The 14,061-nt window shown below is 38.8% G+C and overlaps 1 protein-coding gene across 16 annotated transcripts in view; it reads right to left on the bottom strand.

Annotated features, from left to right (window-relative positions):
- PLCB4 (phospholipase C beta 4) overlaps nucleotides 1-14,061 on the bottom strand; it is a 419,557-nt gene that overhangs the window by 68,594 nt on the left and 336,902 nt on the right. For all 16 annotated transcript variants that reach the window (XM_023251457.2, XM_045053870.1, XM_045053873.1 and 13 more), the window contains 6 exons: nucleotides 13,819-13,914; nucleotides 7,565-7,665; nucleotides 4,298-4,333; nucleotides 1,993-2,134; nucleotides 1,289-1,373; nucleotides 823-947 (listed from right to left, as the gene is read on the bottom strand). In XM_023251457.2, coding sequence (XP_023107225.1) covers nucleotides 823-947; nucleotides 1,289-1,373; nucleotides 1,993-2,134; nucleotides 4,298-4,333; nucleotides 7,565-7,665; nucleotides 13,819-13,914 — 585 coding nt within the window. The remainder of the gene's footprint in view (nucleotides 1-822; nucleotides 948-1,288; nucleotides 1,374-1,992; nucleotides 2,135-4,297; nucleotides 4,334-7,564; nucleotides 7,666-13,818; nucleotides 13,915-14,061) is intronic.

Genomic DNA, 14,061 nt, shown 5'->3' with positions numbered 1-14,061 from the left:
TGAACAAGAAAAGGTTTTTATTTTGCTTTGTTTTACCAATTTTAAGGACCACACTATGGAATTAACCACAGCACGTGAATCGGTTTTGTGGCCTATTTCTTACCTCTTTTAGGTAGATAACTAGAGTCCAGTGTTTCTCTACCTCTAATCTTAAAATTGTGATCCTAGGCTCTGAAGCAAACTCCAAAAAGTTTTTAAAAATTGTTTATGCATTTAAAAAATTGACTCCTCTCCTTCTGGACGGGAAGAAGATCATATATTGGAAACTTGCCTTTGGGAATACTTTGGAAGATTAAGTTATAGATTAGTACCTCTGTGAATATATGAATCTTTACACACTGTTTTACTTGGAGTCCATGCTAGAATATTTTTCTGTACTTTTATGGTGAGGTGCCACTGTGTTGATATCTGCTGAATGTTAACAGTGGGAAGGGTACTTTCCAAGGGAGAAATGAGTCACCGTTACTGTATAGAGAGGCTCAAATTTTTCCCATTTAATTTGGCCTTTGAAAATGAAGATAAGTTTGATCCAAAAACTAGAAAAATTAGAAATATTCTGGAAAAGGGGACAATGTTTGGCAGATTGGTTGTGGTATTTATGAAGAGAAATTCAATTTAAACCAAAATATTTTGCTTTCTACCTTTTTATGGCTCTATTTTGAGTTTTTCATATCTCACCATTACATAAATCCAACATCACATTGTTTTGCCATATGTCTGCTTCCTTTAAAAAAATGCCCACGGCCAACTGATAGCAACTGTTGGCACCATCCTGTCAAAATGTTCTCCTGGAATTCGAGGTCACTGGACATCAGTTCCTACCTGGGGTCTGATAGTTGAGCGAAACCATCTGGCAGCCAGCGTTCCAGAAAATCTGAGGCATGTAATTACTGGAATCGACCCGGCCTCCCTTGGGGTAAATGCGGCTCATTTGCCGTTTGTTGTAACTGTGTAACTTATTAAGGAGAATGGAAAAAAAAGAGTATTCCAGAAGCAATAAATAAACAAAGACCTAAAACAACAATGGTCTAGACCAATGATAACAAAATGTAGAAAACAGCAAATTTCACATTTGTAAGTGGTGCTTAGGAGAAAGACCATAGTCCACTGTGTAGACTATAAAAACATTTCACATTTGGGCAGATTTTCACAGTTGCAGAGGTCTTTCACACATATTATTTTATTAGCTCTACAACCACAATTATCTATTAGGCACTTATCTGCTTTAGAGACTACTGCCAAACCCAAAGCACAGCAGCCGTTCATTCTATTCACTACATAAGGATACTTCACAAATTCAATCGCGTGTGTCTTCAAGTAGCCTAGACCAACGGACTCATTAAAAGAAGACATGTTATAATGAATATTGCGCTCTGTAAAGAAAAATAAAGACGCACTCAGTGATGGTCCCATCCAACCTCACGGAAAGACAAGCAATAAATGTAATTACATCCCAAATCACAAGGCTTTGGAGGCAGATGTTCCATTACTGTATCTGCAGCTCCTACTTTCATTAATGTCCTGTGGATAGACACAGCTGACGTAAATAGTGATGGATTAAATTTGGCATCATTAAACAAATTAATGTGTACATGTCCTCCACAGCCACCCCTGAAATATTTATATTGTATGGCAATGGTAGCTTCTCCGGACCACAAATGATTATGAAAGTTTAAAAATATACATTTTTGGAGGTCAGGTTTTTGATTAAGAGAGATCTTATGAAAATACATTTAACGCAAAAAGCAATACTAAGCTCTACTAATGCTAACCAATCCACAGTATCTCAGAGCCACCTTGTGGATGATGTACGGAATGACAAGGCAATGCCACTGCGTGCTAAACACGTGGGTAAGAGCATGGTCTGTGACACAAAAATAAGGTAGAACAGCCCCTATACCCAGAAAAGAAAATAGTGACAAGTCAGATCACAGTTCATCAGCATAGTAAAAGCAGACAACTAAGGCAAGAGAATTTAACCTTTGGGGTTACCTTCAGCCACATGGAAACCTTGAAATTTTACAGGCTGTGCATAGTTGATCATTGTAGACAAATATGGATGGATATTAGTGGTAGCACCTACATATTTATAAGATGCCATCCATGCCTGTTCATCTTCTACAGTAACCAGGCCCTATAAGCACAAGGAAAGGAATATGCACATTGAGGACTTCATTGGGACAGATGCATGCTACAGACATCCTCACTAAAGATGATCTGCACACACCAATTGAAAGATAAAGACCTTTTCTTCCTCAGCTTTGCTAAAGGATCATTATAAAAGTTCATGTTCAGGGGCGCTTGGCTGGCTCAGTCAGTAGAGCATGTTACTCTTGATCTCAGGGTTGTGAGCTTGAGCCCCATGTTGGGGTGGAGCCCACTTAAAAAAACAAGTTCATGTCTATCATAGTCCCTAATAACATAAAAGGAGATCATAATAAAATATAAGGCTTATCTTACATTTTTTAAGATTTCAAAACTACTTTAAAATATTCAAGAATGTATACTGAGGATCACAACAATCTATGAAATATATATGGCATATATTACCATTTCTCATTTCACAAATTGTGACAGAAAGTGGAAAAACAACTTCAGTGTGTATCAGAATCCCTGGAAGGCTTGTTAAAACATAAAGTCCTAGACCTCATCCTCAGAGTTTACAATGAAGTGACTGTGGGGTGAGGCCCAATATTTCCATTTTAACAGCATTTTTAAGTGCTAATGATGTGGCTGGTCTGGGGACCACACTTTGCTTAACAATGGTCTAGAATTGAAGCCACATACGTAAGTAGTTTACAGTATCTTTTTAAAGAGGTTATTCTGAAAATAATCTGATAACCCACTACATAGGACATGTCAACACTGCATCATTTTACAGAGAGGAAACAAGAAAAATTATTTCTTGGTAAGTCAGAACAGAAAAAAACATCAAAAAATAATGCAAATGATCAACATTTTGTTGAGAACTTTGAAAACCTAAATTTCCTGCAGAGACTGATACAGGAGGACGAACCAAACCGCTCAGTTATGTGAATCCGTTCATTAGTTAAATGCTCAGATTTTATCTGATGACTTAATAACCTGAGCATTCTAAATCATCAAACTGATTTCACCAATAAAAACCTGAGATAAATAATCAAATAATATAACTCGTTTTTATTTTTAGCCATTTCTTTATATGTCTTGTCCACTCAAATAAGAGCAGAGACCATGTCTGATTCCTTTCTTGGGTGTTTAATGATAATAAGTAACACCAGGACAACACGTTGGGCACTGGGCTGAATTCCTGCACACACAACTTCATTACTGCCAGTAATCATGTGGAATAAAAATTAGAGTCCCACCCATTGAGCATGTGAGAACACTAGGGCCTTGAGGATTAAAATAATTTGGTCACAGCTACTTAGCTAACACACAGCAGGGACCAAACATCAACCCCTGCTTTGTTGACCCCAATACTTTATGAAATTCTAAAAGAGAATTTCATGAATGTCATGGGAGGGTCTGAGATCAGACATGTCCCTAACTACTTCAAACTTACTATATAGACAGTAAGAAGATAGAACCTCACTCCAAATAAGATAGGGCCCCACAGACAGCCAGACATGATATTCTGAAGTTCTCAAGTATGGGGATTAAATTACCAGGCAAATTTTTGTCTTTGCCATCAGTATCATTACTATAATAAACCATGTGCATTTACTCAATAAAACCACTGTGATATCCTGAAGAATGCTGAAGAGGGCAAAAGAAACTAAAAATGTATCTTTACTTTCCTTATAATAAAGTCGATATCTAGTAACATCCAATACAGGTCCAAAATGTATGTAGTGTGAAATTAACTAATGATCTTTTAAAATGCCAGTGTAGTCAGAACCAAGGTCACCTTGCTAGTATACTATCAGATAGATCTGATGACCTCTTAGGTCATTTTTATTTTCAGATTCAATGTGTTGATGATTATGTACTCCTATTATAGGAATGAAATCTCTAATGTCAACTAAGTGCCTGACTGCACTAAACACTTATTTTTAGGGAAATCATCTTATTCACCTGCCCTGGTTTTGATTTTTATCAGGATTTAACCATTTCATCACTGTGAAAAATTCTTTCTTTTGAAAACTCTCATAATTAGATGCATTAAGCATGTAAATATTATACTCATAAATAGTAAGTCTGATATTCCATTGGGAAGGGGGAGATATAGAGTTAACATTTAGTACCAACTGTTCAATATCAGAGAGCCACATATGGTATTTCATAATAAACAAACTGTACAAGGAAATTTTTTTACCTTTTTGTTGATTTCATGTTCAAGGTCATCTGAAGCCTAAATTAGAGAAAGACAAAAATTTGTTTACTTTTCTAAAGGGCAAAATTCCAAATTTCCTAGCCATATGTATGCAAATATTTAAATAGATATATGTAAACTTATTATTCTATTTGTTAAGGTGGAAAGTTATTGAGGACATAAGGCCTTGGCGAAAGCAAGTACTGGAAAAATACAACAGCCTGTCTTACATACCAGAAAAGCAAATCCTAACGCTATCTCTCCTTTGTTGATAGTCTTTGCCTATTCAGATGTTTCCCTTTTAGTAGTTTAATCAATTATTTAGTCATGGGGTTTGGGAAATAATTGATGTGGCCAACTCTTCTGACACATAAAGGGCAGACAAGCATGAATGGATACTCTGTGGCAATTCAACACTCATGTCTGGACATTGGTAAAGGTTTTATGTGGTAAGGTAGCATCAAGGTAAACATTGAGTCTTGGTAAGCATCCAGTAGTATCCAAGTAGTCAAAATACTATCAGACAAGGGTGGGTGTGATGAAAGTGACTCTTTTGCTTTGCTCTTCAAATACTCTCCCATTTTCCTACTACAAAATACATATACCCATGCATTCTTCACTGTCTTCAATGATGGGATCCCTGCTCCCATCAAAGACCACACCCTCACATCACCACCATACCATTCCATTCTTACCTCCTCAGGGAACTAACAGGCAGTTATCCTCTCTCTCTCTGGCAAGACTAATCTCTACTTCTCCATGGTGCCATGTGCAATATTTGCAAACCTACTTCAGATTCATTCATTCTAAAAATAACACTCCTTTGACTTCTCAAATTGCCTTTAGCCACCAGCCTATTTCTTGCTTCCCTTTACAACAAGACTTCTCGAAAGTATAGTCTCTACTTGGGATGCCTGGCTGGCTCAGTTGGTACACACCTCGGGGTCATGAGTTCAAGCCTCATGTTGGATGTAAAGATTACTTAGAAAAAAAAGTATAGTCTCCACTTATTCATATCCATCTGCTTCATTGGCCCCCACCACTCTATTGAAACTTCTCTTTTCAAGTCAGCAGTGACCTCCATGCTACCAGTCCAATGAACACTCTTGAGTCTCTACTCGTTTAATCAACAGCAGTCAAAAACCAACCACTTTGCCAAGGGCTAGGAGGTGGGAGGAATGAGATGTTGATCAAAGAGGACAAACGTCCAGTTACAAGAGTAGTAAGTTCTGGGGATTTTGTTTACAGCATGGTGTCTATTGTTAGTAACACTGCATCATATACTTGAAAGTTGCTAAGAGAGCAGATCTTAAATGTTCCCACCACACACACACACACACACACACACACACACACACACACACACACGTAATTATGTGAGGTGATGGATATGTTCACTAACCTTATTGCGGTTATCATTTCATAATGTGTACAGGTATGAAATTATCACATGGACACCTTCAACTTACACAGTGCTATGTCAATTATATTTCAATTAAGCTGGAGAAAAGAAATCCCAACTCTCATCACTTCTTCTCTTATCCCTGTTCTCTTGGCTTCCTTGGTCTCAAAAATTTCCCTCCTACTTCTCAGGGTATACCTTAGTCTTCTTTTCTGACCCACCTTCTCTGCCTCTTCCCATGATCATCATCTTCTGAACTCCTAGTTTGTATCTCTAGCCTGACCTCTCCTCTAGTTCCAGATACACGTCACGACAACGCTAACTACAATGGCGAAGATGAAAATGATGTAGCAACAATAATGAATGCTTTCATGGGAATGACCATATGCTAGGCCCAACTCTAAGCTCTTTACATATCCTAAACCCATCTACTTTTCATAATGGACCAATGAAATAGGTGTTATTATCTTAATTTTGCTGTTGAGGAAACCAAGACACTGAGAGCTTAAGTAACTTCCCTGAGGCTACACAGTCAGGAAATGTCAATGCTACATGCACCCAGATGGCTGCTGCCCTTGGAACAACTCACAGGCCTCAAAGATCCTGTCCTGTTTGAAACATTGAGTTCCTTATCTTTCAGTCTTCTTTACTTTCCACCCAGCTCCTTAAACTCAGACCTAGAGAGTCATCTTGCTTCCTCTTTCCCCTTCACTCATCCACATTCAATCCATCAGCAAGTTGAATCATCTTTGCTTCCTCAACAGATCTTCAATCCACTCAGTCCTGCTTCCAACTGTCCAGTTTAACACTCCGGAGTCTGGCTGAGTACAACAGCCTGGCCTAGCTGCTCTTCCTGCGTTCACTCTTGCTTCTTTTTAATCTCCATATGGTACCTACGGTGGTCTTTAAAAACTATCAGGCTGCATTGCTCCCTTCTTTAAACCTTTTCAAAGGCTTCAGATTTCACTTAAATTAACATTTGAGTTTCTAAGAGTAACTTCCCAAATCCTGCATCATCTAGTTCCTACCTTCCTGTACCATCTCATCTTGTTTCACTCTGCTCCTCATTCAATCCACTTTGTTCAGTGTCTTTATTGCTGTTACCCCACAACTGGGGCCCTTTCTCTACTCTGTGTGTGGCTGGTTCCTTTGCCTTTGGGGATCTGGCTTCCTTATTCCCTCGACCTCATTACTCTCCATTTTAGCACTCATTTTTAGTTTCAGAATAGCACTTATCACAAATTGTAATTATAGAATTGGTTGTTTATTTGTTGCCTGTTTCCTATTCCCTCCCGGTAAACTCCCATCAGACTATAAGCTCCATGAGAGCAGAAACGAAGCATGTTTTGACCTTTTTGGGTTGTTATAGCCTAAACTATGCCTGACACATAGTCGGTACATAATAACTTTTTCTTGGCTGAATGGTTGGACGAACAGATTATACTTTTATACTTATCCTACATTAGGTGAGAGATGCGATACCTAACTGGAAGGATGGATTTTCTAATGAGGGCTTGCTTGGGATGATTGGAGTCATTTTTCTGATGACTTCAACAGGTTAACCTTTGCCACCAGGATGCTGTTGTCTCCCTATTCACCTATAATAATGTAATACATGATTTACCTAAAGGACACTGGACAAAATAAGTTGTGATCAACAGTAGGCGCAGCTAATAAGCAATTCAAATGTCCTTTCTAACTTAAAATTGTTCATGCATGGATTAACATAAGGACTCTGGTCACCCAACTCAGAAGGGGAATTATAGGCTACTTTATTTTCTGTGGTTGTCACATTTTGAAAACTTCCTAACTAACAGCTGCTACCTCTTCTTGAGAGTCATAACAAAAAGGGATGCCAAGATTCCGACCTTCTTGACACTATTTGCAACAGCCTCCTTGTGACCCAAGTCATCAGCAGAAAGTTCACTTCCAAATTTGTATTCAGGGTGAGCTTCCTCCTCTTGGTCAGCTGTGTCAAAGAAAAAAAAGAAAAACAATGAAGCCAAATTACTACCAGTCAGATCATCTTCATAATCTTGGGTAGAACACAAACTCTTTTACACGGGAATGAAGCTAACTGAAAATGGGAACATTTAAATATGCAATTCTTTCAAATAAAGCTTTTACTAAACTCTTACCTACTCAAGGCCAAGGAGCACATCTTGTTAGCTGTTATTTCTCTTGCGCCTAGCATGATATGTGACATGTGTGATGCTTAATACGTTTTTCTTAAGTGACTGATCACTTCCACCCCAGTATACTAACCCTAAAAATTAAAGCCTCGATCACTCAAGAATATCTGTAACTTACAAAGGGTCTTCTGATCTTCCATGGGAAGATACAAGAAATAGAAAATATACTTGATAATTAAGGAAAAAAAAACAGACTAACTGTCCACTTATAGGTTACGAGCATAGTGACTTGCGGCTGGGAGTGGTGTAACATAAAAAAGAAAGAGCTTGAACTCCACACCTGAAAAACAAACAATCCAGTGAAGAAATGGGCAGAAGACATGAATAGATACTTCTCTAAAGAAGACATCCAGATGGCCAAAAGACACATGAAAAGATGTTCAACGTGACTCCTCATCAGGGAAATACAAATCAAAACCACACTCAGATACCATCTCACGCTGGTCAGAGTGGCTAAAATGAACAAATCAGGAGACTATAGATGCTGGAGAGGATGTGGAGAAATGGGAACCCTCTTGCACTGTTGGTGGGAATGCAAACTGGGGAAGCTGCTCTGGAAGACAGTGTGGAGGTTCCTCAAAAAATTAAAAATAGACCTACCCTATGACCCAGCAATAGCACTGCTAGGAAGTTACCCAAGGGATACAGGAGTGCTGATGCATAGGGGCACTTGTACCCCAATGTTTCTAGCAGCACTTTCAACAATAGACAAATTATGGAAAGAGTCTAAATGTCCATCAACTGACGAATGGATAAAGAAGATGTGGTTTATGTATACAACAGACTACTACTTGGCAATGAGAAAGAATGAAACCTGGCCATTTGTAGTAATGTGGATGGAGAGTATTATGCTAAGGGAAATAAGTCAGGCAGAGAAAGACAGATACCATATGTTTTCACTCATGTGGATCCTGAGAAACTTAGCAGAAGACCAGGGGGGAGGGTAAGGGGAGAAAAAAGTTACAGAGAGGGAAGGAGGCAAACCATAAGAGACTTTTAAATACTGAGAACAAACTGAGGGTTGATGGGGAGTGGGGGAGAGAGGAAAGTGGATGATGGGCATTGAGAAGGGCACCTGTTGGGATGAACATTGGGTGTTGTATGGAAACCAATGTGACAATAAATTACATATATATATATATATTTTGCACGTATGTATGTATGTAGGTATGTATGTGTGTGTGTATGTATGTATTTATATATAAAGACCTTGGAAGGATTGTACTGCACCTGTAAACCATTTGTCAAACCTGGCTTAGGTTTGGGAGACTCTAAAATCATTCCTTAAGCTCATGCTAACAGGGAGGCTGAAAGTGGGTGCTAACTGAAGCTGATGCCCCAAGAGCATGGCCCAGGCTGTGAAAGGAGGCACAGAAGCACTCAGTCCACCAGTCCAGAGAGGGACAAACTCTGGTATCCTCTCAAGGCTGTCAGTGGAAAAAGAATCACCAATTGAAAAATGAGCTACATGCTGGTGTGAGATCTGGATTCCCATGATCGCCATTCTGCAAAAAGCTCGCATGTAAGGAATCTGCCTAAAAACCAGCCAGAAGCAGGAGACACCCATAGGCCTCAGGACAAGTCCAACACAAATCCACCCTGTCACAACACAGGGCACGAGGGACCCCTACTGGACAAAAACAGTGAAATGATTTCTGAGAATGGACTCTCAAGAGCAGAGTGGGAAGCAGACCCATAATTGGAGATTTTTTTTTTTTTAGATGTTTAAAATGTGCAAAGAACTCCAGAACAAGAATAAAAGAACAACTATTTCATCATCAGTTGCAAGATGCATTTTTTTACATATTAATATTTCTGATGTTATAATGTGTTTTCAATTGTAAAATGACATTTTACAATTAATTGGAAGCATCTCTCTTTCTTAGTCATAAATAAAATAATGGTGTCCTTCAACTGATGATACCTTAGATTTGGAATTTCTTTTTGCAAAATATTATTTCAGACACAGAAAAAAGTGAGACAAGAGAGGCACCACACTTTCCTGTTTTGAAACTGGTATTTGGATGCATGGATACTGTGGAGACAGATGATTAAAAAAAGAAAAAAGTAGGTCATAGAGGCCTTAGGCAGAAAAAAAAAAAGGATTTAAGAAGTTGGAATAGGTCTTTAAAAAATCTAGTCCAGTGTGTCCACTTTATAGATGAGGAAATAGATTCAGAGATATGATTTATAAAACCAAGGTCACGAGTAAAATACGGGCCTATATTTCTCTGGATTCTTAGCCAATGCTTTTAACAGGACGCTAAGTTTCCATGACCATTGAATTTCCGTGACTTACAGTCTATAACCAAGACTTTGAAACTTCCCACCATTAAATTTCCAGTTCATATATCTCATAGTCTAACCAGTTCATATAGCCAGATATAAACTACGTGAAGTCAAGGAATGTGGCCCATACAAGTGGTACAGACTTGACTTTAAAAGAGGTGTGTGAATGAACGGTACCATTCCCTGAGTGTGCAAGAATGCAGAGGCATACCCACAACCACATCCAGTTTTGGCATTCCTCACTGCTCGTTTTACAGTCCTGGAAGCCACGGATCCTTCTGAATCTAAATCCAGCCTAACAACTGGGGAAATGCTCTCACAGACTAAGAGCCTCTTCTATTTTTTTACAGCCTCCCGGCAGGGTTACTCTTAAACTATGCTTGGCTTCCTCTTGCCTGCTGTGTTGAAGTATTTAAATTAGAGAGTCTAGTCATTCATGTATAGTAGGATCATACTGTGACACCAGGGTAATTATAGCCAACTGGTTGACCAGAATTAAGCCAGGTATCACTGAGGGAACCTAAGAATCATAAATATAACTGGCACAGCAGAAACTTCTATGCCCTGAAAGAGAAATTCAAGTGGGTGATTTTGTCCTCTCAGCCGATTTTCTACATGTACGCTATCCCCCACATGTCCCAATATCATTTGTTAACATTTAATCAAAATCTCAAGTATTTTTTGGAATAACATGGGAGCCCCTAGAGCCAAATATTTTGTAGGAATCATTAACATATGCATAAAAGATGGGAAGTACCCTTATGGATGATAAGTAGAATCAAAAGGACCCTCAGTTTGGATTATTTTGTGTGTTCAGGAAATTTTCACATCTTTGACTTTCATCAGTTACATTTTTTGTTTAAAACAATTTAACAACAATTTTGCATATTGGTGTTCTCTTCATATTCCTGTATGTTAGAAGGGCTGTATTATAAGGTACAAAAGGTCTTGAACTTGGAGTCAGGCAATTCTGAGATTGAACTATAATGCCATTGCTCACCAGCTGTGGGGTCATGTGCAGAATCCGTTACCTAAGCTTCAGCTTCCTCATCTGAAAAAGGAGTGTAATGATACCAATCTCATTGGACCATACAAGGATTAGATAAGGCAGTGATGTAAACCGCTACATTCACAGTTGGCACAACAATGGTGGTTGCTATTCATATTATTATTACCTTCCTTGTTAATTTAGTCTATTATTCTGTAGTTTGTTTTACTGGATTGTGCAATCTAGTAATGTCTGACATGCTTTCAACTACCATCTATAAAACTTAACCTGAGTTAAGGAACTCATTTTACATATTTTTCATCTTTTCAAATCTTAGAAGTATTTTACTGACCTTTTGAAATAATATTCAATATTTTATTCTTAAATCTTGATTAGGCTTATTATTTGCGAAAGAAAAAGTGAGATAATAGAATAGGCACTGTGGTTGACAGCATTTTCCAAAGACAGCTGCAAGAATATCTGCTCTTGTATAATGTGATCTTGCCACTCACCTACCCCCCCTCAAACTTGGGTGGGCCTTAATCTTGCTTTGATGAATAAAATATACAGGAAATGATGATGTGCCTGTTGTGGGCACAGTTTTTAAGTTTAGCAGCTTCTGCTTTCTGCCTCTTGGAACACTGGCTCTCAGGATGCTTCATCTAAAGATTTGGCCATTGGGGCCCCTGGGTGGCTCAGTTGGTTAAGCATCCGACTTCAGCTCAGGTCATGGCCTCACAGTCAGTGAGTTCAAGCCCCACATCAGGCTCTGTGCTGACAACTCAGAGACTGGAGCCTGTTTCTGATTCTGTATCTCCGTCTCTCTCTTACTCACTCACTCTCTCTCTCTCTCTCTCTCTCTCTCTCTCTCTCTCCAAATATAAATAAACATTAAAAAAAAAAAGACTTGGCCACCATGTTTTGAGAAGCCAAACCACATGGAAAGACCACATGGAGGTGCTCTGGTCTGTAGACCCTAAGCTCATCACCACAACTGCCAGCCACACAAGTGTGCCACCTTGGACAACCAGCCCAAGTGAACCTTCAGATGACTCTAGCCCCAGATGTCATCTGCCTGAAAATGCATGAGAAACTTAAGGGAGAAGCACCAACCTGAGCCCTAGATGACCTACACAACTAAAGAAATAAAGTGTTATTTTAAGCCTCTAGATTTTGGGGTGGTTTGTTTCACAGTAATAGATAATTGTAGCAGTCATCGATTAAATAATTCCAGATAGCTCTGTCCTCCTAGAAACTCCCTGCCATATACAACATATGAAAAGTAAGTCATGACTGTTCTCTGGGAGTGGAGTGGAACCCATGGGTTGGACATGCAACACAAACCATCGTTATGAAGTCAGTTCCACAGGAAGCCATCTTTATTAAGCTGTCTTTATTACTGAGATTAATTCTCACAGCTTTCAGATTTTCACTTATAGTATCAAGCTTTCCTAAAATCTACTCTCATTATTTCAGATATTTATAGAGTAATTGAAGAGAGTTTCTGCATGTGTCTAAATTATTTAGCCTCAAACCACTACCTAAATCCAAGGCAGTGTCCAATCAACATACACACAATGTAAGGCCAAAGCATTTTGCTAATCAATTTTCATACCACCTAATGAACAAACACTTTTCTAAAAATATTCCAAACATTTCGAAGGACCCATTTAAAATCAAACATGAGGGTTATATGGCCCTATATTATGGTTTTATGGCTATATGGCCCCAGTAGCAAATATTCATCTATTTTAAGCAAGGTTACCTTTGCTAAAATTATCTACTGCTATTCGTAATTCTGGTGAACTGGTGATTTGAAGGAATTTGAACTTGAAATTTTAATATTGGCTTTGAATTTCCAGTTCATTTCATGTGTGCATACAAACCAATCATCTACCTGAGGGTCTCTACCCATGTTCCCTTCCTTTTAACTTGCCTTCTATTATCATCATTAACAACACCGACATTTATGTTTTTGTTTACAGGAAGGGATTGCCAAATGTTCTTTTTATTCCAACCCCTTGCCTTCTACAGCAAGGATTCTTTGGCTGTGAATTTCTGCTGAGCAGCTGAAGGCACAACAGGAAGGGAGATGACTCAGCCATGAAAATCTAGTGCCTAGGTAAACTGGAAGTAACACTGGGAAAAATACCAAAAAAAAAAAAAAAAAAAAAGATTAAAGCTTGGTGCACAAATACATCCTTGACTACTAGAAATTAAACCCTCACATTATCCAAGAGAGTCTATGGAGACAAATTCTTTCCTTGATTATTTTAAAATTTTGGGGGCACCTGCATGGCTCAGTCAGTTAAGCAACTGACTCTTGATTTCAGCTCAGGCCATGATCTCCCAGTTGATGGGTTCGAGCCCCACATGAGGCTCTGCGCTGATGCTGTGGAGCCTCCTTGCAATTCTCTCCCCCTCTCTTCTCTCTGTTCCTCCCCCGTTTGTACACTCACTCACTCACTCTCTCAAAATAAATAAACTCAAAAAAAAAAATTTTCTATGTGGGGCACCTGGCTGGTTCAGTTGAAGGAGCACACAACTCTTGATCTTGGGGTCATGAATTTGAGCCCCAAGTTGAGTGTAGAGCTTAAAAATGAACTTTTTTTTAAAAACTATTTTTGTGACACTTAAAAGAAAACCAACTTACCACTCTCTATTTCCTCTTCATTATCATCCTCTAAGATGTTAACCGGGGCAGCAGATTCTCCAGCTTCCATCATGCTTTTCAAAGCTTCAAGCTGTTCTGTCATTAAAAACAAACAGGAAGGAGATGGTGACAGGTGCTCCATCACTTGCAAAGCCTGAGCTTGAAGATCGACACTGAGAAGGAAATGTATTGTCTGGGCTCCCACTGGCTACATTCCTAAGACCGCAGCAGATCGCTGCTTGG

This window comes from Felis catus, chromosome A3, assembly GCF_018350175.1.
Source record: "Felis catus isolate Fca126 chromosome A3, F.catus_Fca126_mat1.0, whole genome shotgun sequence".
NCBI lineage: Eukaryota > Metazoa > Chordata > Mammalia > Carnivora > Felidae > Felis > Felis catus.
Note: the sequence above shows the minus strand (reverse complement) of the source record. Positions and strands in the feature narration are given on the sequence as shown.